Source organism: Heliangelus exortis, chromosome 11 (assembly GCF_036169615.1).
Source record: "Heliangelus exortis chromosome 11, bHelExo1.hap1, whole genome shotgun sequence".
NCBI lineage: Eukaryota > Metazoa > Chordata > Aves > Apodiformes > Trochilidae > Heliangelus > Heliangelus exortis.
Genome location: NC_092432.1, coordinates 2,759,122 through 2,786,218, shown reverse-complemented (window position 1 = coordinate 2,786,218; position 27,097 = coordinate 2,759,122). Strand labels below are relative to the sequence as shown.

The window sequence follows — 27,097 nt, the reverse complement described above, 5'->3', positions numbered from 1 at the left end:
CCAAAAGTCCCTCCCCAGCTGTCCCCAGGGTATTTTTTTTTAAGTGTTGCTTTTCTGTGGCACTGGCATGAATCAGAAAGGGTTGTTACCTGAGAAATATTTGAGTTCCTGTGTCTCCTGACCTTTGGAGGGCTGATTCCAGGGGGAAAATTGTGCAGCTTTCTTTTGGAGGTGGCTGAATGCAAAAAAACACCACGTAGGAGGCACAGCACAAGGACCAGGTCACAAATACACTCAACTCATGGCAGGCACTTAGGGTGGACTAGTGCAAGGTTTTCTGGCTATGAAATCAGAAATTCTGGCTATGAGCCTGGGAAGGAACATGGGAGAGAAACAGAAATGAAATGTGAGAAGTGAAAAACTCTGGGGGAAGTCACTTGAGTTTCTTTCTGAGGGTTTCAAAAAGAGCAGAAACGGGGATTTTTGTTGCACTTCAGCTGTGCCAGATCTGAGGAGCTGGTGCTGTTTTATCTCCTACAAGAGGTAGCTGCCAAGATTTGTCATTGTAGGTGTTCTGCAGAAAGGGAAACAGAAGTGAGAAAGGTCTGGAATCTCGTGTAGCTCTGGCCAAAATTACATTATCTGAAATTACTGGTTATGTGAAGTATGGCCAAACCTCACTCTGCACAAGGCTCTTGATGCCAGACAAGGGATAAACAGCAAGACCCAGACTGTCTGCTGGGGGACTGCACACCTCAAAAATGTTTTTTTGAGCCCAGAAGAGTGGTCTGGGTTGGCTCCATTGGGAGCTGAAGGTCTCCATGCACTCGTTTGTGGGTGGTATGGCTGTTTGCAGTCAGTTTTCCCTTCCCTTTTAAGCACTGCTCATCCTCTTTTATACATTTTTTTTTTTCCTTCATGATTCAAACCAGCATTTGTCAGATGTGTGTTGCAGGAGGGAGATGGAGATGTGTGCTTTAGAGGTGAGGGCAGGCAGTGAGTTGTGAGGTGGGCAGCAACCCTTCTGGCAGGAGGTCAGGGGGCCACAGCATCGATGGAATTTCATGTGGCACAGACCTGGGCAAGGGGCAGCTCAGTGCTGGTGGGTCCTGGGAGTCTTAGCAGGAGGGGAAGTGGAAATTAGAATGTGAATGATGTTAAAAAAAAAAAATAAATATATATATATATATAAAAAAGAAAAATCCACGATGACTGAGAGACTTTCTTGCTTCCTAGGACTGTTTAAGCTCTGTTTTGGAAGGAGTGTGTCTTTCTGGTGCAACTTCAGCATGGAGTGAGCAGCATGGAGGGAGCAATCCGACTTCTGCTGAGATCCCAACCCCCCAGAGAAGTCTGACCACCCCTCACTCCAGCTTCTGCAGTTCTCAGCTCTGTGGTGAAGAGGCTGAAGCAGCACTGAAGGGTGAGTGATGCTCAGAGAGCTTCGGTCTTCCCCTGCGTCTGAGCATCCCATCTGCTGGGTTGCTCTTTTTGCAGCGCAGGCAGCAGAAGAAGGGTTTGGCGTGTTGAGCAAAGCTCTGCCTGCTTTTTAGCTCTCCTCAGCCCGGGAAGGGGATCTGGTTCTCACTTGCCAGCGGATGGCAGCAGTGCATCTGCACAGAGGGACGGAGCCGGCAGCTCTGCCTCTTCCCATCACCCCAAATCTTGCAGCTCGGGATAAACCACAGCTCCCCTCCAGCTCCAGAGTGACCCAGCCGGTGCCTCTGGTCCAGTAAATCACACGCAGGAGATGTGGCATGGAAATAAACCTTGCTGCTTCAGAGGGGGGGAAAACTGCAAGAAACTTTGCTTAGCTTTATACCCACCTGCTGATTTGTCCCCTTTCAGCACAGCAGAACCAATGAATCCTCTCCAAAAATCAACTGCCAGGTGCTGGGTTGTTCCTCCTCTAAAGAAAGGACTGAATTTTCCTTGGGAAGCAACAGGGTGATTCCTTCTCCCACGGAGGGGCTGGGGGGTTTGCCCCACTGCTTTTCCTCCTTTTCCCTGGGATGTGCCAGCACATGGTATGGCTTTTAAAGGAAAAAAAATATTCCCTGCTTGCCTCCTTAGACACAAACAATGATTTTAAGGGGAAGAAAAGGGACAACACTCTCTTGTTAATGTTGTTCCTTACCTCAGCCTCACGCTGAAATATTTAAGTTCCCCCATGAATAATGCAGCTTCAGCCCCAAGCCTGTTTTGCACTTCACACTAACCAGCCCCATAAAACAACAGGATTGCTCCTGGCATACATTATGCCATATAGAACATCTCCCATGGAGCAAAGCTTTGTCTTCACTGCCACAGAGGCTGTTGGGATTCTTTTTTTTTTTCCTTGGCTCTCTGAGAGCTAACAAGCAGGAGAGCTCTGGCTTTAAAGTCTCAGTAGAAAGAAGTCACCTGTGGCTTTTTTACCTGGTGCTAACTGGCTGCTCTCTGCACCTCATCTTCCCCTTTTGGTTGGGATTGCTCAGTAACTCAAAATATGAATTACTTCTTATTCTTGGCTAGGAATTAAGCACCTAAGATGCAGCAAGCTGTTAACCAGACCTTGAGGCTCAGACAGACTCTGTCACACAAACCACCTCCCTTCCCATGCCCTTGTAAAGTTCCAGAGAGGGTTTTGTAGCATTTTAATGATGCTGCATTGTAATGTCACTCCCAGCCATGCTGGGAGAAGCTCTCCTTTCCTCAAAGGAAAAAAAAAATGAGGCAAGAAAGGTTAAAAAATATGCTTCCCTCTCCCCTTCCCATGGAGATACCTTTATACTCACTCTAAAGTATGAAAGTGAGACTCTTGATGAATTTTGGATTAAAAGGAGCAATCTGCCTCCCTGGACATCTGGTCTGCTGTCTAATGACATTAGGATCTGTCACATAGGAATTGCCATCTGTGATCTGGTCGGAGGCCTTTCAAAGGGAAGGAAATGGGAGGGTGGAGATCAAGGAATGGTTTGCTGCAGGGAAGGGTGACCTGCAAGCCCCAGAGGTGAATGTGCCCTTCCTTCAGCTCTGCAAATCACTCCCAAGTCCTCCAGCATCTTGAAGACAAAGGTAGAAAAATCTTGGGTTTTGGAAAAATCTTGGGAAGCCTTTGCTGAAAAAGGAGGAGATAAAGCAGGGAAAGGTGGGATCATCTGCAAGGTGGGCAAATAAAAAGCTCTACTGGGTGAGTGCAAAAATTCAAAAAAAACCTTCTGAAATGAAGTGAGGTGCAGCCCATCCCCAGAGCCTGCTGCTCACAGTTTCCAGGCAAAGGTTGCAGTAGTGACTTCCAAAAACTCTTGCAAGGGAAGATGAAAAGAATAGTCAAGGACCTAAAAAAGCTGGGAGAGGTTTTCCAGCTGCTTTGGGAATTTTTTTTTTGCATCCTCTGGGTTACACCACCTGCTAACCCTGTCCCAGAGCAGGGCTGTTTGGAAAGATGAGTGCTTTTGGAACCCCACCTCCTGCCACACCTGCAAAAGCAATAACCCTAAAGCCTCCAGGGACCTGGTGATGCTATTTTCCACACATTTGGTTTTTCTCTTTATTAGCTAGGCATAAACTTTCCCCATAGAAACCTAAGATTAATCCAATCACTAGCCCATCAGCTATTTATTTAAAGAGGTAAGGCCTCATCTTGTATTTTTGGCCATCAATCCCCATTAGTTTCCCTCTATGGTTGATTGAATAGTCCATTGCCTGTACTAATAAGCCCCCATTAGTTGTCCCAGAGAGCTTTAGTTTTATTAGAAACAATTCATGTCAGTCTAGGCCAGATGAAATGCTTTTAGCTGGATTGTTTTGATTGCATTACTTGGAAGGTGGCATCTGGGGGCCTGGAAGGTTAGAGGGATGCAGCATCTGCCTGAGCTGCTTTTAACCAAACCCAGTGCAGGAGAAATGTAGATGATGGTGCTGTGAGGGAGGTGGGGATGTGCTGTCAGGGCAGCCTGAGCACATTTAAATCTGCAGAAATGGCTCTTTGGTTTGCCCAGGAAGGAAGGGTCAGGTTTGCTCCATGGATTCAGAGCAAATATTACCATCACCTTCCCTGGTAGTGGATTAAGGGTTGGACTTGATGATCTCAGAAGTCCTTTCCAATCTGGATGATTCTGTGATTCTTTGGGCTTTTGAAAGCTGGTGGATCTCATCTTTGCCATTGGTGTTTCTCTTCCCTATTCATTTTCCCTCTTCATTCCTCACAAGTCCAGAAATTGCCTTTTTTGCAGCATTTTGGGCTGCACTAAGCTGTTTATAACCTATTTTGCTTATAAGCTTCCTGCTCTGCAGGAAGAAAAAAAAAAAAAAAGTGTGTGGAAGGCAGGAATTGCTGCAAATCACTCTTCAGCTGCTCTTCATCAGCCCTGCTCTGGCTTCCATCTACCCGACAGCCCTGCTAAAAGGATAATAATGCTTTAAAAATTAGAGTCAGCCCAGTAACTACTTCATAAATTCATGGCCTTGCCCTGATCCTTTCCAGAAGTTTTTCTTTCTGATCAAGCCCATGTCATACCTTGGATTCCCTCCCTTTGGAAACGTTGCTGCTTCCCTGCTTTCTGAGCTCTCACTGGGTCCCCCAGCTGTGCCAAGGGGGTTACCAGTTATCTCTCATTAGTTCAACATAAAGAAGCCTCATTTTGGGATAATCTTGTGATTCCTTCAAAGAACACAGGATAATCCCTTCATGATATTGTCTCATTGGGAGATTTTTGTCCTCGATAGATAAACCAGTCCTGAAATCCTATTAAGAACTGCTCTGCCTCTCCTGAAAAGAGACAAACCCACAGATGAACCAAACTCAGGAGAATTTTGAATACCTGATGGGGAAGAGCTCTGTTTTGCAGCAGCTGTTTCCATCTGTCCCACTTCTGAAAGTTGCTGGAGATCTAACACAGCCCTGGCTTTTGTGTGGGCCTGATGCTCCTTCTCTGCTCATCACATCCACCTTGAGCTGGTGCTGCTCCACCTGAGGAGCCTGATGCAAAGCATGTTTAGCTGTGGAGATGCTGAGGGTGGTGGGGACTGTTCCTGGGACTTGTCACATTGCTGGGCACAGCATCATCAGCCATCAAAAACTGCACGTGCAAACGTTGTCATCTTTGCTCATTTCTTGGGTCGGGAGGGAGAAGGCTGCAGTGATGGGTGCTCAGTGGCCTTCTTGCCTCGTGGCTGATCCCATGTTGCCTTTTTTTTTTTTTTTTTCCTTGTAGAAAAATGTGGTAGCACAGTGGGGCTGATTTCCCATAAATAAATAAAATCAGTAACAAGCATCCCAAAGTCAGATAAAAACCACTTTTGTTTTTAAAGATACCCAGGTCTTCCTATGCCTGGGATTAAAGAGAAGCCTTGCAGAGTGGAAGCTTAATAATACACAGTGGAGTTCAGGCTCCAGGGAACCAGAAGAGGTTATTAAGCTCCACGTTGCCTTGAAGTGCAGTTTTACACCCTGCTGAAGTCAGGAGTTTATTATTAATAACAATATTTTGTGTTCCTCCACCTCCTCAGACATGAAAGCCTTGGAGCCCTTTGCATGGTGGTGGTGTGGGTTTTAGCTCAGGTTTCTCCTGTGGTTTCCTTTTCAGCTGGGGGAGGAGGGGGGGGCTTGGTTTAACCTTTTTGTGACTCAGTGGTACAACAAATAAATAGAGAATTGATTTTTGAGGACTGGGTCTGAACATGGCAGTGGTTTGGCTGCTCTCCCATGGCAGGTTGATGCCTCTTGGTCAGTGTGGAGATTTTTAAGGTGCAAAGGAATGTTGTCCCCACTTCAAATTTAGGATCTTTATGTGGCTAAGGATGACAGTCAAAGACAAAAGAAATCCATAAGTTGTGAGGAGGGTGTGAGAATGTTGTTGGTTTTTTTTTTAAAAAAAAAAAAGGGGGGAAGGAAGATTTGATTAAAAAATAGTAAGGTGTAAAAATGCAATCTCTTGTTTTAGAAATCTGGGAACTCCTGCAAAATCAAATTGTTTCTCAAGGGATGTTGATAGGAAGAAGGAGCCAGAAGGAGTCTGGGATTCATGAAAAAGGACAGAAAGTGTGTTTGTTGTCTTAGATTTTTTTTTTATTTTATTTTTTTATTTGCTCAGAGCTGTTCAGCTGTGAAGGGCTCTGGTCCCTGCTGTTCCTCTGTAGGGTTTGTTGTACACGGGCCTCAGTGTCTCCCTGTGGCTGGCTTCATGTTTGAAGACAGTGACAGGGACCTAAACCTCTTGGGTCCTTTTCCTTCTCAGCATTTTTGGGTGTTGGGAGGTGGGGAGGTGCCTCATCCACAAGTTGGGAAGCACATCTCCTGCTCTGTGAGATGTACACAAAGGGATCTTTAGGCTTCTCAGTTTTTTGGGGGGAAATATGAATATTTCATGGAGGAAAGTATGAACATATGAGATGTATTAATGTAAATATATGAATATATATGAGATGCATTCATATATCTCATATAACAAGACCCATTCCCACCCAGTGGACTGTTGCCACATCCCACCAGTTCCACTCTGCCCAACGTTTCCATTTCCCATGGAATTTCCCTTGGTGCATGCACAATAAATTGAACCCTGGGGATTAATTCTGCTGGATCTGCAGCAGGGTTTGGGTCTGGTGCATCTGCCACCCATGGGGTCCCAGCAGATGGGAGAAGGATCTCTGCTCCTCACTGCAGAAATCCCTGGCTCTGGAACACTGCTCCTGTGCAGCACCCTCGCCCAAGGACTGGCAAAGATGTGTCTGATCTGCAAAAATAAATCCATCAGAGGAGCAGGGAGCTGATGAAGCAGCTGCAGATCTAAAGGTCAAATTATAAAGGCCATGTTAAAATATGCTCATAGGAAATGACAGCTTATAAGTACTTGGTTATCTAATTACTTATGTCAGGGAGATAAGCCTGGACAGCAATTATTTTTAACCTAAATCATGCAAGCAACTGCTGTAGGAGCTTTCCTGCTCCTCAACAGTTCTCATAAGTATCATTTTTAGGGACAAAAGGGACTTTTCCAGAACAAACAGCTGTCTTAAAGGGCCTGAAGGTGAAGATGCAGCTTGCTTCATGTTTTGTTTTTTTTTTCTTTTCTGCAAACCCACCGTGTTGTAGTCCAGAGGCAGCTGAGGGCTGAGCTTGGTTGGTATATGGAGGGTCTGGGGTTTGTTTTGCTCCTGATATATCTGGAAATGGGCAAATGAGACCCCTGAGGCCAAAGGCAGGAGGAGAACAGCCCCTGGGTCCTGCTGGGTTGGTGAGATGAATGTTAGAGGCTGAAGGTTGGTCCTTACTCAGCCACAGACCCATTATGTGACCTTGGACTGGAGCCAGCTGGGAGGACATGGGGCTTGTGGTCTTCTTTAACACAGGAGAATGGAGATCCCAGCCTTGACTCCATCTCTAACTGCACCCAAAGTGACCATCCAGGAGATGGCCCTAAACCCAGAGAGAGAGGATGGGAAACCACGTTTTGCTGGTGGGTGTCACAGCCTTTTGCTCCAGCCTGGCACTCAAAATCCATGTCCCCTTGGTCCAAACATCACCTTCCAGCCTCTTCATGATCTAAAGCGTTCCCTCGTGTTGCTGGAGAAGCTTTCTAGCCAAAAATATTTCCCTGTGCCTCCTGGAGAGATCCTGGGACAACGTATCATCTTACACAGCTCTTCTGTCTTGGCTCTTTGACCTGTGCCTGGAGGAGCTGCCCCCCTTTTCTCAAGGGCTTTTGGATCTCAGCAGAGACATTCATCATCCTGAGGCCTCAGGGAAGGTATTGATCACAGATGATGGATCAGCACGTGTGTCATGCCAGAGGAATGATCAGTTAATGGATGAAAGATGTGAAAGCTCCTGCTTTCATCCTGGGTCACTGCTGGTTCCTCCTCCCCAGCGTGAGGCTCTGCCTGCCCTGGCCATGTGGGAGATGCAAAGGAGTCTGAGGCTGTGGGATGGTGGCCAGTGTGGGATGGTGGCACCTTTTCCTGGGGACACAGTCTGGGCCCTCCTGGGTGGCACTGCCAGAGCTGGTAATTGGATTTTGGGTAGAGAGAAGGTGAAATAAAACACTGGTTTTGGTCCATGGTGGTGAAGCCAGGAAGATGTGGTGCAGCAGATGACACAGGACCCCTTGGTGAAACAAAATCTTTCTTTCTCCAGTTTTCCACCAGTACCCTGGAGATGAGGTGACTCTTTTTTCTTCAACACAGCCCCTCCAGCTCCAGACAAACCCATTACCACCACAGGCTGAGCAAGGCAATGAAGGTTGCTCCAGCTTCCAAACCTTTCCATTAATGGGATGTTTGTTCTACACCCAGCATTTATTCTCATTACACCAACCAAAAACAAGCAGCTTTGGTAAAAATCTCTGGTTTAAACTGCATTTTCCCTCTTTACACCACTCTCCAGGGATCTTTTACTGTAAAGAAGGATAACTTCATTTCACCTCCAAGGCTAAAATGTCATCTTTTAGCCTCCCAGCTTGGCCAGAGGGACCCATCCCTGAGCAGCAGATTTGCAGCAGCTCCCCGGGCACATGTGGTGCAGAGGTGCCCACATTACGTGGCCCACAGGGACCCCGTGGGTGCCTGGAGCCTCAGTGCTAAAATATCCATAGCAGAATCACTCTGGAAAAAAGGGAGGAAGGAGGAGATGCCACACACCTCTTGCTTGCTCTGCTCTCCCAGCCTGCAGAAAAATTGTAAATTTTTAAAAAATTGTAAATTTTTAAAATCTTTGCAACCCCCTTCCCAGTATCTCACATCCCCACAGGGATCTCTTCTGCGCGTGACGCTACACCAAGGAGCTGCTTCTGATCTGATTTTTTTCACCCCTAGTTGTGTTTTTTTTTTCCCCCTGTTTGAACGTTTTGGAAGAAAATCACATTATTGCAAACGGGATTAAGTAGTTTGGAAGAGGATTATGGTGTTTTGGAATAACACCCTCTTATTCCAGAATGAGATCAGTCACACAGGGGGTTAATCAGCAGCAGTTATTTTGCTTCTCTGGGAAGGTTCCACCTCCACAACCAAAAGTCGGACTGTCAGTGATGCTCCCACTGCCCACTGGTGCCTTCCCCCACCCGTGGGGTCTAAGGCCAGCTGGTATGTTATACCTAAATAATTTAGAGGTAAAATTTAATTCTTTCTGGGCTTGAGCCTGGGATTTCTGTAGTGGTGAAGACCTCGGAGTCCTCTGTAGAATTTGCAACAAAAAGGCATTTTGGGGACTGCAAACCGAGATGATTTGTAGAGGGCTGTTGCCTTCAAGAGATGTTTGGTTCCCTGGAAACCATTTGTTTCCTCCATTTATTTCCCTCCATTTATTTCTTTCAGCAAGGGCTGGATCAAACCACACCAGAGGCACCTGCTCTCCACAGCATCACTCTTCCCACCAGCCATGGGCTTGGTGAGCTCCAGCCCGTGGCCACCTTCACCGTGGGCATCAGCATCACCCATAATTTCAGCCATCCCACTTTGTGATTCAAGAACCCAGAAACCACGGGCTTGCACATGCCACAAATTATTTTTATTTTCATCTCCTGATATGTATTTATAATTGAAAATTAAAGGGTTTCCTAAATTTTCATTTCCAAGCTGGGCCAAACACAGCTTAGGCAGCCAGCGACGCTTATTTATATCCAGCTCAAGCAGGAAAAAAATATAACTTCTTTCCTTGTGTTTCTATAATTTCTTTTCTGTGCATATGCAAATTGCTGGTTTATTTGTGCAAGATTTATGCAGCTAAATGATGGGGAATTATAGAGGCAATTCAGCACTCAGAAAGGAGGGAGACAATTGCTGCAATTTGCTCGTGCCACGCGCTAATTCCTTCAGAAAACGCTTTTTGCTCATTTATTTGCACCAAACACTGTTTTCTGCACCTCGAAGCGAGCTGGGGAAATTTTCTCCAGGGTCAATATACTGCAAATGGTTTATATTTCTTTCCAGCCTGTGCCATCACCTCCTCATAATACTTTCTAGCAATTAGTAACAATAATGAAATATCGCCGCGATTTCTCAGCGCCGGAGAAACGCAGCCAGAGCCTGTGAATCAAGCACATTTTCTGGTCAAATTGCCCATTTAAGCATGCTGCTCAGGAAGCTTTAAATCCACCTCAATGGAGCCCTACAAGCTAAGCTCCACGGGGGGAAAAACACTGTTGGAAGCATTTTTTTTTTCCCCCCTAATTTTTTTTTTTTTTCCTGTGCTGAATCCGGATGTGCTCTGATGCTCACAGCTTTGGGGGAACCTCTCCCCCCCTGGTACTTGGTTGCAAGCATCATCCTCACTGGTGCAGCAAGATGTTGGCTTGCAAAGCCACCAGCAGCAAGAACTGGGGCATTTCCCAAGTTTTTTCTCCTGGTGAGGCTGAGCAGAGAAATCCCCCAGGGCTGGGATTCAATTCCTGGAGACTGTACAGAGGTCCAGAGTCCCAGGAACCAACCTGGAGGTCCAAAAAGGACTTGTGGTAGTTAAATGGCAGAAGACAGCTGGTGCCCAGCACTTAGGAGAAAGGGAAGTGATTTAGGTTGGGTCATTATCAGAAAAACATGTGTGGAGGAGGGGGCAATGAGGAGAGCAGCCGTTTTCTATTAGGAAAAGGAGTAGGTCAGGTGTAGTTAAAACTGGGGAAATGGAGCAGGAAATGTGGCTGTATATTACTCACCCAAGATATATTGCACACATTAGCTTTGTTTGATCGGGTTAGTCAGAGATTCAGCACTCCAAGTGGTGTTTTAGGGTGGCCAAATCCAGACTTTGTACTCTATTAAAATAAATATATTGCTGGTGTTTAATAAAGTCACCCCAGTTCAAATGGGAAAGTCTGCAAGCGAGGAAGTCTTGGGGGGGGCTTAATGAATCCATGCCTGCCACAGGCTTTTGAAGGTGGAAGGTGTGATATTAATATTGTTTATGTAGCAAAATAATTTATGATTACTCATTTAATATGTTACTGGCTCCTGATGTGTTTCTGCTCTTGGGAACTTTTAATGGGTTCTTCTCTCCTGGCAGAGAGCTGTGAGGGGAGGAGGCTTTGCTGCAAGTGCTGGTGAGCTGCCCTGTGTTGCAGAAAAGTTGGAGAAGTTCTGCTGAAATTCTGAGGGGACTGAGGCTGCTCTGCAGTCTGGCCATGAAAACTGCACTGCTTTTTGCAGCAGGATTAGGAAAATGTGGGAGTTTTTCCTACCAAAAAGCCACGTGCAGCATGGACGGTGCTATTGGCACTGAGCAAGGGGAAACATGTTGGGGGTTTTTTGGTGCTTGGGGAGTTTAAAGTGAGCTTGAGTGGAGAAAAGTGGAGAAGGAGCTGCTGAGGTGGTCAGTCATGATGCACTAAAATTAACTCACATTATGTGATCTAAACAATACCTTGTATCTCACCTCTGTCCTCTGCACTGGCTTTTGCTGCATTTACCTTTCTTGTGTTTTGACGTACCCTCGGGGCATGAACAAGTTCTTTATCATGTCCCTGTGACTCCTTCCAAACCTCTGGGATAAATATATCCTGATAAAGATAAGCTGAAGGCATGGAGATGCAGCTCCATTCCCTCTCCCATCCAGCAGCCACCTCCATCCCTGGGATCACACACCTGGGCAACCCCTTGGAGCAGCTCGGGCAGGTTTGAAGGCTGCTGCCTCCCATCCATCTGCTGAAATAAAATAAACCCTGGGCAGAAGGTGCTAGTTTGGAGGGGGGGTGGGTGTGTGAGGGATGCTGTTGCCCCAGGGAGATGCCAGCATGTCCTGTCTGCATTAATGAAACACTTTCTTTCTGGTTAGGATGTGAAGGATGCTCATTGAAAATCAGGCTGCCATGGAAACCAAAGGTGTTTAGTCTTTTGGGAATGGTGATGGACGGAGGCAGGGAGAGGTGTGGGGAGGGGAGAAGAGGGGGAGAAAGCCTCTGCAGTGAGGGGGTCTGCCCATTGCTTGCTTCTGCTCCTTGGGGGAGAGAAGGTTTTGTCTCTTGGCTGGATGATTTTGTTGGCCCCAGGAGCCTCCTCACCCTCAGCATTTTCCTGCACTTCGTGGCCACAGAGATTTGCAGGAGCAGCAGCACAGGGGACAGTGAGGAGCAGAGCACCCACCATCCTTCTCCCTTCCAGCACTGATGGGAGCAGCAGGTCAGGGGTCCTACAGCTGCTCCAAACCCCCATGTCCTGGCAGGATGGGTGCTGGCACCCTGGTCCTCTGCACCCCCACCCCACTTCTTGAAGGATGAAGGCCAGGGAGGTGCCACTCTGTAGAAATAATGGCATTATTGCACCTCATTTCCCATTCCCATGCAACACTTGGCTGTGATGCTGCTGGAGGTCATCATTAAGGCTAATTAATTAGACAATTAATTGCAAAGACAGCCAAGTACTTCCCCTTTTTATTAGGGGCTGCCACATCAGTCCATAGCAGTATGGGGAAAGCCATGCAATGGGCCAGCCTGGCTTGGAAAGCAAAATGCAAAGAAAGAGCTAAAAATGGAGAAAAGGAGCAAAGCAGTCACCCTCCTACCCATCAAGTGGTCCTGGTAGCCTGGTTTAATGGTAGCCAAAGAAAACCTGGAAAATATTCAACTGTTCTGGAAACCCCAATATTTGGAAGGGGGCTGAGGGACCTCACATGCTGGTGACCCCATCAGGGCTGTGGGTCCATGGGGTGGTTGGGAGGTTCCTGGGGCTGTTTTCCCAAACCAAAGTCATAAATCACAGCTCTGAAAAGTCACTCAGGGCCCTCTCTAAAGCAGCGTGAAGCAAAGGGAAATATTTCTAGCAGGGAGGATTATTTTTCTCTTTGGGAAGTGGATGACTCTGTGGGACTTAGCTCATTTCTAGGTGGACCTACAGGGGGTTTTCTAGACACTCGTGCTTGGATCTGCTCATGGTTTGTCCCTAGAGCAGCAACAGAAAGGCCATCATGGATTTTTCATGGATTCCTGCAAGAATAACTTGAGGGTTAAAAAAAATAATAATCTGGAGGCTGGTATTGTTCCTGCTGGATAAAAATCCTGTGAACAAAGCAATTGGCATCATTTCACTTGCAAATTGAGCAGTGAAGCAAAATAGCATTTATGAAACTGTAATTTATTCTTGGAAAAAACCCAAGCACTGACAATGTTGGCTTGTTGCAGGTTAAGTTACAGAAAAGGAGGGGGATAAAAAAGCAACCCACAAAAAACAGATTAATGACAAACGTGACAATGTTTCAGGGTAAAAAGCCTTGGAGAAGCTGCTTTGCTCCCTGCACCAACTGGATTTTAATGTTTTTCCTCCTGAGAACATGAAAGCAGTGACTGCTTCAGGGCACTGAGCAAGCAGCAGTGAGGGGCTGGGGGGTGTCCCTGTGCCCCTTCATCCTGTCCTGAGGAGCCCTCACCCCCTTCAGAAGCCAAAAATCATTAATTTTTCCCCTGTCTGCAATTAGTCCATCCCTTAAGGATCTTCTTCCTTGCAGATGTGCATATTTAATTCTTTTTTTTTTTTTTTTTTTTTTGTCCTGTGCAACTAAAACCAGGTAATGAGGAGCAGAAGAGTCACCTCTCTGGAGGGAGCAGCAGCAGTGCCACCACAGCTGGGACATCAAACCCCATCATCAGCTCCAGAGCAACCTCAGCTGTTGTTCCTTCAGGAAAATCCCCCAAAGTGTCCTTTCTGCCCTGGCTTTTACTCTCCATCCCTCTGGGGCCTCTGAGCAGGAGATGTCCCCACCACACAGCCCCAGCAGTTGTTGCAGTGGAGGTAGGAAGAAAATTCATAGAATTTGGACAAGAAAAGGGCAAGAGGTGGGCAAAGGCAGTCAGGAGGTGATGAGGAGGTTTGGTCTCATCACCTGGCAGGGGGGGGTTCTGGGCCACTTAGAGCTGGGAGTCCCAGCTTGGGGTCACACCCAGATGGGCATCTTTTGGCTTTATTAAGGGAAATAAGAGAAATCACTCTGAATCCCATCAATTCCTGCACCAGCACCTCCTAAGGTCTGACCTCAAGTGCTGGATCCCATCTTTGCCTTGGGAATGGGCAGGGAGGGTGGAAATTCCTGATCTTCCAGAAGAAGCTGCAGGTTAAAGAACTTCTTAAAAATGGAAAGAATTAGCATTAACTGCTTCAAATACCTCCCTGCAGGGGGTGAGGGTGCTGTGACCTCTACCCAACACCCCTCAGAGGGAGGGGGCTGCCTTGGGGGCTGCCTCAAGGAGCATTTGGGGCTTGGGGGGGGTGGATGTGGGGCCCCCCTTCTCCAGGCAGCTGTGATGAGTTTGTAAGTGCTCAGCACCGAGGAGGGATCCAGAGCTGAATCCCAGCATCCCTTTTCCTTCCCTCCAGCATCTCAGGGAAGCCCTCCTATGAGAGTTTTGTGCAATTAAGATTTAATTCTACCTCTGGGTGGGCAGCACGAGCAAAGAGAGAGAGAGAGAGGTTCATTACATCACAATCCCCACAGTGAGAAATTTGGGGCAGGAATGGGTATTTTGGTGATTTGGGCTGAGGCAGTGCTCGCCTCCTTGAAGGTGCTGGTAAAGCCCAGAGTTCATGACCTGAGGAGCTGTTGCTGGCTGTAATAGTGTGTTGTGTATTAAAGGAGCATGTTGGAAACCACATTATATTATTAAAATTCATAGGAGTGATTTATAGGGGGTTTTTAAACCCAGCAGCTCGCCAATATAAATTGGCTTAGGAAAGTCAACTGTAATCCACCCCGCTCCAAATAATGACATTTCCTCCAATACATCCAAAAAGCTGAAAAGCAGAAAATAATATCCAAGCTCCAGAGATAAGGTGAGTGCCCAGGGGAAGGAGGGCTCTGAAATATTCATGCACTGGGAGATTGGTTGGGGGGAAAAGGCCGTTCCCAGCGGCTGTGTTTAGGGCCTGATGAATTTAGTTACTGTACCTTTATATTTATTGCTCAATAAACAAGACGAGCTCCTTTACGACGCTGAGCAAGACTAATTTAGCTCTTTTAAATGCTAAGGAAATGGCTTTCCAGGCAAGAGCAGGGGTTGCCATTTTTGTATGAAATGAGGAAACTTTTAATCTCACCGAGGCAGCGAGACACGGAGATGGCACCACTGCAGACCCAGGTTGGAAGGATGAAACCCTTCCCTGCACAGGTCTGCAGTGGGTCAGACTCAGCACCAGGGTTTTTCTTTGGCACCTGCTGAGGAAGATGTCCCAGTTCTTGATGTTTAAAGATTATTTTTTTTGTGGCTATAAAGGTTTTTACAGCAGCTGTGCTGGAATTAAGCGAAGCTTCGTAAAAGTGTCAGCAAACCAAAGGCTGATGCCCAAGTGGGATTAGTGCTAAAATGACCTTTCAGCTTGTCAGGGCTTTATGGGGTATTATAAATTCTCACTGCTTTGGCAGGGTTATAACTGGGACATTAGCAGTGACATCTTCTCCAGCCATACCCAAGGCAGGAACCAGCCATTCGGAGCCAAAAATACCCCACAGAATTTTGGGGAGTATTTCTGAGAGCTGATAGGTTTCCAGCAGCAATCTGCATGTGTGTGTGGTCAAGGAGATTTCTTTCATTAAAGATGAGTTTTGGATGTTCAGTTGGGGGTTGTTGGAGGCTACTGATATATCCAGCAGCCAAAAATGAAAGCAATTTGAATGTATTGCTTGGGATATTTTTTTTTTTAATTTTCTTAGTTTCTAAGACTTCAGATGAATATTTCCAAGCCCTTTTCTTTGTTGCTGTGAAGGCACGTCTTTTTTTTTTTTTTTTTTTTTTTTCATGAAACCCATGAGCTTCATACAATACCTTGACTTCAGAGCTGCTATTTCAAGCACCATATTCCACTGAACTTAAATGAAAATCCCTACAAGTAAGATAGCTCTGATCTTTTTTTTTTTTTTTTTTTTCCTTCACCTCTTGCGTTGTCACTGGGAAACAAAATCAGTTTTTAAGCTTGTATTTATCATGAAGTATATATTGAACCAATCCCTGCTGCAGTTTAGTGGTTCCAAGAGCTTTGGGAAGTTGTTTGAAGAGAGTCCTCACTCACCTGCTGATGGAAACCATCTTTAGAAAGTGCTGCTGAGCTCAGGGCCTCTCATTTATTTCCCCTCACTCTGTGTCCTTTTGGCAGCAGGAGGAAAGGAGGGGGCTGTTTCTCCAGCCAGCTCCTCAATAAATGGAGTTTTCCCAAAACACCAAATCTCAGAAGCTCAGGTGAGCTTTTAGAGGGGTCTGAAACTTTTTTTTTGTTGTTGTTGCTGTTAAGATGCTCAAAGACTCAACTGTCTCAGCTTGGTTTGTTCAAGCACTGAGGGTTTTCTTGCAGGTAGGTGCAGGCTGGGAGGAAAATCCCAACCCCACCTTGCAGGCAGAGCCCTGGGAAACTCAAGGGCTGGAGAAAGGGGGGATGGTCTGACCCTCGTGTCACTGCTGGGAAGGTTTTGGGGCAGCAGCTGCCCTTGTCCTGGGAGGGGCTTTTTGGGTGAGAATGCTGTAAAAGTGAGAAAAAAAACAAAAAAAAACAACAAAACCAAACCAAACAAACCCTAAAAGGTCCCAGAGGTGGTGGAACTGATGCTGGTGGTCAGGTCCTGCAGGGACACTGCCTCCAGACTTTGCAGCCAAAGTGTGGTTTCAATCTGGGATTCCTGCAAAAAGCCACCAGGTAAAGCAAGGCCCTCAGGAGCTGAGGCAGAGGGAAAAGCAGCTGCCAGCAGTAGCTGAGCCAGAGCACAGATTAATTGGAATTTAATTTGCACCTCCAAGCATCAGGTATCACACTCAGACCCTGGAACTCATCAGCTCAGCTGCCAAAGAGCCACCAGCAGCCCCTGATGCCTCAGCCTGAGGTTTCTGAGCAAAGCAGCAAAATAAAAAACCCTTTAAAAAAAAAGATTAAATAAATAACCCCCCCTTTTGGAAGCTGTTGTTTAAGAGGAGCCAAACTCCTCAGCCCTCTGCATGAAGTGACAGTGCCCTGACCCCCCCCCCCCCCCGGGTAGAAATCATCACTGGGGCTGAACCACTCAAGCTCATTTATTCTAGTTTTATTTTATTTTCTTGTACAAGTAGCCACAGGCTAAAAGCTAAACAGAGCAAACTACAAAAAAACCAAAAAACAACCAAAACAAAAAAACCCCAAACAACCTGGGTTTTATTTCATTATATATATATAATTTTTTTTTTTTTTTTTATACAGAGCTAACAATCGTAGGATCAGTGGGATTTCAAATATCAAGACAGATCAAAGTAAGAAAGGTAGAAAATCAACAGTAGAAAAGTGCTTTGCAATTTGGGTTTTTAAGATGACTCTGAAGAGCTGCTTCCTGGAGAGGCCTGGGACAAAGGTTTAGCATCACCTTCAGTACCTTCATCACAATGGGGCAGATGCTGCAGCTTTAACTGATGGAAATATGGGCAAAGTCAAATCCCTCTTTGCTTTGTAAGACCCTGAGCCAGAGCCCCAGGAAATCAGGGTTTTCCCTGACTTGTTGGGCTCTGCACCAGCCCCATCCCTTCCTGGTACCCAGTGCTGCAGCTCAGACTCTGCTCTCGAGGAAACCTGGAGCTGTTTCACCAACCCCAACCTCACCAGGGGTTTCAGGGCTCTTTTCAGCTGCTGCTGCTTCCCACCAAACCTCCTCCCTGAGCCCAGCTCCAGCCCAAGCCCCTTCCCTTTCCCTTTTTTTTTTTTTTTTTTTTTTTTTTTTTTTTTTTAATTAATTTGGCAGGTGAGGAAAATAAATGAGCAGGCATCAAGTTGCCAGATAGGATCTTTAATCTGCCCTGGCAGCACAGGGAGGGATAGATTTCCAACTCCTGTTTGCACAGATGAAGTAAGTAAGTAGTAAGTCCCCACCCCACTGCTGTTTGTTTTCATAAGCTTTTAATTTCCTTTTTTTTAACCAATCTTCCCAGACAGCTCAGCCTCTGCTCCCAGTCTCCCACAATACTTAGGGATGGTTATCCCAGAGAAACCCCCTCCCCAGGCAGCAAAAAATCATCCCCTCACCATCCAGAAGCAACAACCCTTTGGAACCTTTTTTTTTTTAAATTTTTTATTTTTTAATTTTTTTATTACCAACTGAAAACATCCAATCCCTTGCTATAATTTTAGGTGGAAGCTTAAAAAAACCAAAAATTCCCAAACTGGTTCAGCACTTCTGTATTTCAGCACCTTTACAAAACAAGGAAGAAAAAAGATGTGGTAGACAAATAAATACCTGAATCCAACAGTGTGAGATTACCCTGTCACAGCCTAAAACTATTCCCTGGTCAACTAAAGACAACGTGGATACTATCCCTGAGGTAGCAGCCATCTCTGGTAAACTTGAGAGCTCCAAGAGGTTGTGCCCATTATGGGTTACCAAAAAAATATGAAGTAAAAAAAAAAAAAAAAATCAGCTTTTGGATACTTCATTCCTTGCTGGAATTTTAGCACAGCCAGAAAAGCAAAAAAAGTTTTGGTTTTGGGTCCAAGAAAATTTTGGATCTACCCAGGAAAAGGTAGAGAGTTGGATAAGTGGAGTTACTTGCTTGGAAAAAGTATTAGAGGATGAGACTCTTACCCCAAACTTGGGGGTTGCCAGCAGCTGGCCCTGGATCCTGTCCCTTATCCAGAGGTTTTATCTCTGGATAAAACTGATTCCTCCCATCCTAAAGAAAAGGGAGGGAAAAAAAAAAAAAAAAAAAAAAAAGGAAACAGAAATCTGAATGAATTCTTAGTGTGCAGGGAGTGCCTGTGTGGCTGAACCAAGGCCAGACTTGAAGCTGTGCCCTGTGCTGAAACCAAACACAAGCTTTTTTTTTCTTTCTTTTTTCTTTCTTGTTTTACAATTGAAGCCCAGAGATATTCCAGGAGATATTTTTCCCAAGTTTTTGGTAGGCACAGCTTTGCCTCCAGCCTGGCTCAGGCATTGATGAGTGGCAAAAGGGGCTGTTCCGTGCTGGTTCTCCAGCCACGTGGAGAGCACAAAGCCAGACTGTGCCATTCTGAGGGTTTTGGGTTTTTTTTACCCAGTTTTGTGGACTTGGGAAGCTTCAGTAATTCAGGGAAGCCCTGAATGTCCTCCTGCTGCTTCTCCAGACTTCAGCCTTGGACCTTTGAGGGGCTGCCCTGCCACCATCAGGTCCCAACAGTAGAGAAAAGAACATCCCCCCCCCCCAAAAAAAAAAAGGAAAAATTAAAATGAGGAAAAGCTAAACATCTAAAAAATAGTCTTTAAAAATTCACATCCATCTTCAACCATCTCAAACCAACGTAACGTCTGCATTGGTTTAAGCCATGACATTTCTGCATAATTCTTTTGAAAGTTAAAATAAAAAAAAAAACAAAAGGAAAAGCTCTATTCTTGACGTGCTATCACCTCTCACCAAGTCAATGGCACAGCATTTCCCTTTCATAAAAGGAAGTAGTGACAAATACTTGTTACTAGGACAATATCACAATAATATGATATTAAATTAATGTTTGCAGCCCCAGGAAGTCTGAGCTGAAAGCTAAGTCTAAAATTCTGTGTTCACTTTGGCAACAGGACTTACTCCCTGTGAAGGTCGGGGGTAGGCACACACACACCAAAAATAAAAAACAAAGCAAAAACCAAACCAACCCCACAACAGGGAAAAAAAAAAAAAAAAAACCATAAAAAATTGGGCTGGAAGAGGGATGGCAGGAGGAGATGGGGATTTCTTTGATATGAGGTTATAAATTGAGCTGATTGGCATCTCCTCCTCCCTTCTTGCCCTTTCCAAACCATCCTGCAGCTCCCAGGATGGGATGGGCCACTGGTCTCATCTGGTGTCACCAGTGCTGTCCCCTCCATGGTCTCCACATCCAGCACTGGGCTCTCCCTCTGTGGGAGCTGGGAGCAGAAATCAGTCCAGCAGCCAATGTTCCAATGTTTGGGGGTTTCCTGCAGAAGTTTAACCCTTCACATCTGCCCCGTGTAAGACGTTGACAGGAGGAGGAATTTCTGTGGAAAAGGGCTACAAACACGGAGCTTTCCTGCTCTCCAGCTCAACACCTGCTTGGGCCAAGCTGCCTGGTTGGATCTGGAGTCCTGCTCCCAGCTGACCCAGCCCAGCACCAGGACACAGCCCAGGGAGGAGACATTTGCCTGCATATTGTATCATTTACACCATCACCAGTAGCACCCCCAAACGGGAAGGAAGGTGATGGGGGATGTTTCTGACACAAGGGACTCTCCCAAATGGTACCATTTAAAAAAATACAATTATTACTTTTTTTTTTTTTTTTTTTTTTTTTAAACATAAACTCATTTCCTTTCCTGATTCCTTTCAGTTTTCCTTGCAAACAGGGTAAGGGTTGAGTTACCACCACCCATACAAGGAGTTCAGACCTTCACACCCACCTGGTTTTAACCAACCCACATGGTGGGGACGGGGCTGTCCTCCAGCACCCACTGCCCAACGTCCCTGTCCCCCCACGCGTGTCCCCAGCTCACCCCAGGGACAACAATGGTCACAGTGAGGCTGCACCATGCCAGGACAACCCCAAACCCACAGTGGCACCGTGGTGGTTGGTCCCTGGAGGTGGGGGTCACACACAAAACCTCTCTTTGGTGTCAGGAGCTCCTCTGCCCACCCTGGGCATGGGGAAGGGGCAGTTGCCAGCAGACCCCAGCATCCTCCAGCATGAATTCCTGCTCTGTTTCACCACCCAGGAGCCCTCCTCACCTCCTGCTCCCTGGGGAAGTTGATCCCTTTCAGGCTCAGCTCATCCTTTGGGTGATCTGTGAGCTGGAAATAGACTGGAGGAGCTGGGAGCAGCTCAGTAGCATCTCAAGGGGGTTGGGAAGTGCTGTCTCAGGGCCTTCCTCCTACTGGCAGGGGAGGCGTGAAGGGACAAGTTGGTGACACACAGGTTCCCACCTCCCCAGCACGTGCCAGAAATCCTCCTGCTGGGAATCACACCTTGGGGAACCACAGCCTGAACCCCAGCAGGATGACCCTGAGGCAGCCACCACCAGCACCCAACTTGGCCCCTCAAGAGCAACGATGCCAGCGAGCCACGGGGCACCAAGCCACCTGCCTGTGATGGCCCCAACAGTCTTTAAAGTATCAAAAAACCAAAACCCCAGGATACAAATCTCCAGCACACACACAGACACAGAGACACACACAGACACACACAGACACAGACACACACACACACACACACACAGAGACACACAGACACACACACAGATCCCCCCCTGGTGCCCCACCATGTGCCTCAAAGTAAAGCTCACAACACCAGGGAAACATCTTGCTTCTCGTGGGGCTGGGTGGGAGAGGCAGGAACTGGGGGAGAGGAGAGGACACAGACAGACAGACAGACACACAGAGTCACACACACACAGACACACACAGTCATACAGACACACACAGACACACAGTCAAACAGACAGACACACACAGACACACTGTCACACAGACAGACACACAGACACAGACACACACACAGTCACACACACACACAGACACACACAGACACACACTGTCACACAGACAGACACACAGACACACAGAGTCACACACACACACATAGACACACACAGACACGCACACACAGTCACACAGACAGACACACACAGACAGACACACACACAGACACACACAGTCACACAGACACACACACACACACAGTTTCTCTCATGCTTGAGGTAGAACATTGCTTTCAAGGTTTGGAAGTGCTTTACATGGGAACAATGACAACAAACCCACCGAGGTGGCAGGTAGGGAGGTGACTGCTGAGGTAGGGCCAAGCTTGTACTGACCAAGTGCTACACTACTTGTTTCTTTTTTTTTTTTTCTTGAGCACAAAGGAAGACACAGCTATTTCTGCTTCCCAGAAGACATTCATTCCGGTTGAGGTAGGTTCTGAGTTCACTCGGGTTGTCTGTCCAAGTCTTTCCTTTGACACACACAATCTTTTTTTTTTTTCTTCTTTTTTTTTTCTTCTTTTTTTTTTTTTTTTTTCTCATGTTATTTCGAGTCAATCAGCAAAAAACTGTATCCTGAGAAATAGGGGAAGTGTACAAAATCATCAAATCCACGGAGCGACGGCCTTCCCAGGCCTCCATTTTTGGAGTCAAGTTAAAAGGACTGCTCTGAATCCAGTCTTCTGGAAATAAAAAATAGATCCAAAAAGTAGTCCTAAAGCTGCTGATCAGGAAAAGGTCCAGGATGCCAAAAGAATCCCCAGTCTGTCAGAGACCAAAGAGTTTGCCAGACTCTGCCAAAAGTCTTTTACTTAGCAGCCACGGGGAGAATCCATCATGAGCAGCCTCCGTGGAGCCATCCTTGGAAGAAACACACCAAGAGGCTCGGGGGAGGTCAGCAAGATAAAACTTCACAAAGTTTCCAAAAGGTTGTCTACATATATATATATTTATATATATATATATATATATATATATATAAAAATAAAGCAAAACAAAAAAATAACAATCAGACTGTAGAAATCTTCAATTGACCTGAGATTGACGACTCGTTGTAAAGACATCACCAGCCATGGGTTTGGTTTCTGGTAACTCCTACAAGAGGTTCTGAGTCTTGGCAGTTTTATCCTTCATTGGTGGGACCGTGGTCGGGAGCCGGAGCCGTGGGGGTTTTTGGGAGAGGATCTGGCTGCTCCTCGATGATGCTGAACTCATCCAGAGGGAGTGTGGTCATCTGGGTGTCATTGTGGGTGGCCTGGGGGCTGTGAGACTGGAGAGAGAGAAAGGGACAAGACAGTGATGGTGCTCACAGACACAGCCATGGCCATCTCTGCCCAGGGAGAGAATCATAGGATGGTTTGGGTTGGAAAGGACCTTAAAGATCATCAAAATCCAACCCCCTGCATGGGCAGGGACACCTCCCAATAGACCAGGTTGCTCCAAGCCCCACCCAACCTGACCTGAGACACTTCCAGGGAGGGGACAGCCACAACTTGGTTGGGCAACCTGTGCCAGGGCCTCACCAGCCTCACAGGAAAGTTTTTCCTAATGTCTGACCTGAATTCTCCCAGCATGCTGCTGGACTTACCGTGAGTCCCTTCTCCTGCTGCTCCTGGGATGGGGAGGCTGGGAACAACCTCTCCAGCTCGTTCATATCCAGCTGCTTCCCGTTCAAGTCCCGGTCATCCCTGTCCCTGCGAGCGGCCCCGTTCAGGACCAGGCCCGTGGCGCTCCGCTGGCTCCTGGGGATCTGGGGAGTCGACAGCTGCTCCTGCACATTTTTGCACATCAGCAGCCTGAAAAATAAAAAAATGGAGCTTGAGGGTAAGCAAAGCCTGGGCCTCCTGCCTTTCCCTTCTCCTGGGGCTGCCTTATCCTTCATTCCTTAAATCCCTCCCTTGAAGTCAGGGCTCTTCACCTGGCTGTGAAATGGCTTTTGGTTTCCAGGGAGCATTGGGGTTTGCCCTAGGGATGCTCCCAGGAAGGACCAGGTCCCTCAGTGGGCACCAGAGCTGATGGGAGGATTTGGAGAATTCCTGGGGGTCTTTGTGCCAGGCAGGGAGGCAGCTGCAGCCAGCACCCAGCTGCAAACACCACCAAGGTGTGTGTGGGACAAGCCCCTTGTGCCACTGAGGGTATTGAGCACCCTCCCTGGGGATACCCCTGTGAGGGACCACCCCTTGGTGAGCAGTGTGAGCAACCCCTACCTCCCTCTGTAGCCAAACATGAGGAAGAGGACACAGAATATGATGCAGGTGACACCGATGTGGATCCCGATGATGATGCCGGTGGCAGAGGTTTTGTTGTTCTGCTCATCCTTCATGCAGTCACATGGTGGGTTCAGCACTGCCAGAAGAAAAGGGGAGAGGAGAAAGGTGTTCAGCAGTGGTGCTTTCCTATTGCTCCTCCAGCTTTTGGGAAGCCCAAGGCAGAAAAATGGGAGCCTGGGAGGTGCTGGGAGCCATTGATGGGGAAGAAGAGAGCAGGGTGGAGGAGTGGGGAGGTCCCTGCCTGCCAAAGCAGCTCCCTGGGCAGATGCCAGGGAAATCAGTATTTACTCCAACACAGAGGACTAAATTCTTGAAGATATTCCCACTGGAAGGCTTAAAAGGCCTCCAAGAGCAGTGGGAAGTTCTTTACACACAGATGACCATGAGAAGTGCAATCAGCCAAAGATTCTCTTTGGAGGTTTCCCCTTTTCTGCCACGTTGTGCAGTGCTCAGGTTCTGCATCCTTTCTCCTTTCCAAAGCCTCATGTCCCACCTTCCCAGCACCAGGGCAGGTCAAAATATCCAGGAGACCTCCAGGAGAATAGAGATGATTGGTGGACCGCATCTCACTTGAAGGTGGCAGCTCCAGGCTTATGCATGGGGGTCTGCTCATGTTCATGGCCTCACCTTCAGCTCAAGCTCAGGGTATAAAACTGGCAACTACAGGAATATTTGGTTGTCTTCTCCCTCCCACCCCAGTGAAAAAATCCCCAGGTTGACCTGCAGTGAGCTCTCAGCTTGCTACCAAGGGCCGAAGGGGATGGTGCAAGCCACAAGCCATCCCCACCAGCCCCAGGTGGCCCCAGCCCTGTAGGGTTTCACTTCATTGTGATTTGTGATGCTGAAAATAAAGAAGTGGCTGAAAAGGCCACGTGGGTGTCTGGGGGAGGCCTCACCACCTTCCTGCAAAATGCTTCCCACAACCCCCCACCCAGACCAACACCCCAACTCACCTGTCCTCTCCACTGTCTCCCTCAGGGACACGAAGCGGACGGTTGAATTCCCATCCCCGTGCTGGTTATAGGCGAGGAGTTTGACTTCATACACCACTGAGGCATCTGTTCCAGTGGAGACACAAGAATCACGGAATCTCAGACTGGTTTGGGAAAGCTCATCCAGTTCCAACCCCCCTGCCAGGGGCAGGGACACCTCCCACCAGCCCAGGTTGCTCCAAGCCCCATCCAACCTTCAACACTTCCAGGGATGGGGCAGCCACAGCTTCTCTGGGCAAGAGTCCCACCTCACAGTGAGGAATTTCTTCCTGAATCTCTCCTCTTTCAGTTTGAAACCATTCCCCTTGTCCTACCACTGCCTGTAAATCTCCCTGAGTGATGCCTGTTTGGGACTCACACTCATCCCAAGCACACATAAGATGCTGCAAACAAGCACTTGTCACTGGGAAAGCACCCCAGAAACCTGGGGGCTTGCTGCAGCATCTCCTGTTCAGAATCACAGAATCATTCTGGTTGGAAAAGACCTTTAAGATCATCGAGTCCAACCATGGATCCAACTCTACCAAATCCAAAGTCAAACCATATTTCTGAGCATCACATCTACACAGCTTTCAAACACCTCCAGGGATGGTGATTCAACCACCTCCCTGGGCAGCCTGGTCCAGTGTTTGGTAACACTTTGAGAGAAGAAACTTCTAATACCCAACCTCAACCTCCCCTGGTGCAACCTCAGATCATTTCCTCCTCTCCTGTTGAGTGGCTGTGCAACACACCCAAGCTCTCCCACCACGCCAGCCCCACCCAGGGGCTGTCACCTGCTGTCACCACACTCACCCAGGTGGGTAATGTCATAGGTTGTCACGTTGCTGGGCAGCACCACTGGCCCGGTGTACTGGGAGAGGTGGACCTTGCGGTAGTACAGCTTGAAGCCTTCATGCTGACCCAGTTTGATGGAGGGCTCCCACGTAGCCTGGACAGCAGTGCTGTTAATGACTTTAATGAAGAGGGATGGCATGGCTGGGACTGAAACAGAGAGAGACAGACAGTGGGTTGCATGGTGAGAATTTCCCCAGCAGCTTTTCCCTCTGGTCACTGCACCAAAACATGTGCTGGATGAGATGGAATAAAAATCAGAGCAAACCAAATCCTGGTTTAACAGCTTCCAGCTTCTCCAGGGAGCTGCAGGACTTCCCTAGGTTGGGTTCAGCAAACCAGGAGGCTGATTTTATACTCTGGTTGCAATCTGATGCTCAGCTCCCTCGGGTCAGGGCAGGAATGCAGCCACTTTGGCAATGCCAGTCCCAAATTCCACTTCTCTGCCCTCACCCTGAGGGTAGTGAGGACCTTTCAGGGTGATAAAATCCCCCAGAGAGGAAGGAACCAGATGGGATGGAACTGGGGACATCCATCTTAAAAGCCTGCCAGCTTCCTGCACTGGCTTGCAGGGTGCTCTGGAGCTTCCTCTCCCTGTCAGCTTTAGGAGAGAGGTTTGGGATCCTGTGCATTAACATCCCTGAGGATCTGAGCAGCTGGAGATCCCTGCACACCTCTGGCTGGCTTCTTTCAGCAGGCAGGCACTTACCTGGCCTGGGAAGGGGGGGTTTAGCTGGGAAGATGTCCCTGCTGCTGCCCAGAGTCACCAAGACCTGATTCAAAGTCCACCAGGATGCTTTTTGCTCTGGTCAGTGCCTCCAAACCCTGCCCTCATCCTCAGTGTGTGCTGCAGCAGTGTACAGGGGGGGTCACAGCCATTTCATCCCCTGGTCACCAAAAAGCTGCCCAGCCCCACCCTGCCCCATCAGCCTGGGTTGAGAGGCAAAGATCTGCAAACCAAAGCCAGTTCTGTTGTGCTGCAGATACCTGGGTTTGCCAAAGCTGGTTCTGCACATTCCCTGCACCATGGCTCCCCCAAGCCCCTTCCTTCCCCTTTCCCTCCCTTTCTCATACTCTGATCACACCAAGGCAGAGCTGTGTCTCAGCAGGATATTTCACCAATCTTTTTGTTTGTTTGTTTGCTTTTGTCACCTTATTTCCACAACCCCCCCCCCTCCAGGCCAAGCTCTCCCATCATCTCCCCAGTCTTTGGCACCAGTCAGATGCAAAGCACCCGGAGCTGTCGGCTCTGTCCTGGAACTGGGAGGATTTTTTTGACATTTCTCTACCAAGCAGTGAGCTCAGATAAACCCTGCAGCAGAATTCCCCAGCAGAATCATAGAATGGTTTGGGTTGGATGGGAACTTAAAAGCCCATCCAGATCCAACCCCCATCCATGGGCAAGGACACCTCCCACCAGCCCAGGGTGCTCCAAGCCCCATCCAACCTTCAGCACTGCCAGGGATGGGGCAGCCAAAACCTCCCTGGGCAACCCAGGCCATGTTTGGGAGGGAGCTCAGCACAGGTGATCAGTGGTGAAAAGCAGATAAAATGTGGCTGTGATGAGCTGACCAGAGCTGAAAAGGGCATTGCCCAAGAGCAAAAACACAACAGTTTGCATTTTCCCAGACACTGAGGGCTCAAACTTTCCCACAAGTAAATGTAGGAAAAGGTGAAACATCTCTCCTGGTGAGCAGGAAGGTCTGAGC

The 27,097-nt window shown here is 47.6% G+C and overlaps 1 protein-coding gene and 1 long non-coding RNA gene across 4 annotated transcripts in view; one reads left to right on the top strand and one right to left on the bottom strand.

The window, feature by feature from the left end:
- The first annotated feature begins 1,195 nt into the window (after positions 1 to 1,195).
- LOC139800748 (uncharacterized) lies at positions 1,196 to 21,201 on the top strand. Of its 3 annotated transcripts, none has more exons than XR_011727902.1 (3): positions 1,196 to 1,363; positions 13,406 to 13,629; positions 19,866 to 21,201. It is a non-coding gene; the product is annotated as an uncharacterized lncRNA (long non-coding RNA). The 3 variants fall into 3 exon arrangements; XR_011727903.1 differs by lacking the exon at positions 19,866 to 21,201 and adding an exon at positions 15,982 to 16,354; XR_011727901.1 differs by lacking the exon at positions 19,866 to 21,201 and having other exon boundaries at positions 13,406 to 14,481.
- A 198-nt stretch (positions 21,202 to 21,399) lies between these two features.
- Positions 21,400 to 27,097, bottom strand: part of IGDCC3 (immunoglobulin superfamily DCC subclass member 3) — an 89,831-nt gene continuing 84,133 nt past the window's right edge. The window contains exons 10-14 of the mRNA XM_071754162.1: positions 25,350 to 25,538; positions 24,516 to 24,620; positions 23,500 to 23,638; positions 22,872 to 23,088; positions 21,400 to 22,562 (exon numbers count right to left, since the gene is read on the bottom strand). Coding sequence (XP_071610263.1) covers positions 22,416 to 22,562; positions 22,872 to 23,088; positions 23,500 to 23,638; positions 24,516 to 24,620; positions 25,350 to 25,538 — 797 coding nt within the window. The 3' untranslated portion in view covers positions 21,400 to 22,415. The remainder of the gene's footprint in view (positions 22,563 to 22,871; positions 23,089 to 23,499; positions 23,639 to 24,515; positions 24,621 to 25,349; positions 25,539 to 27,097) is intronic.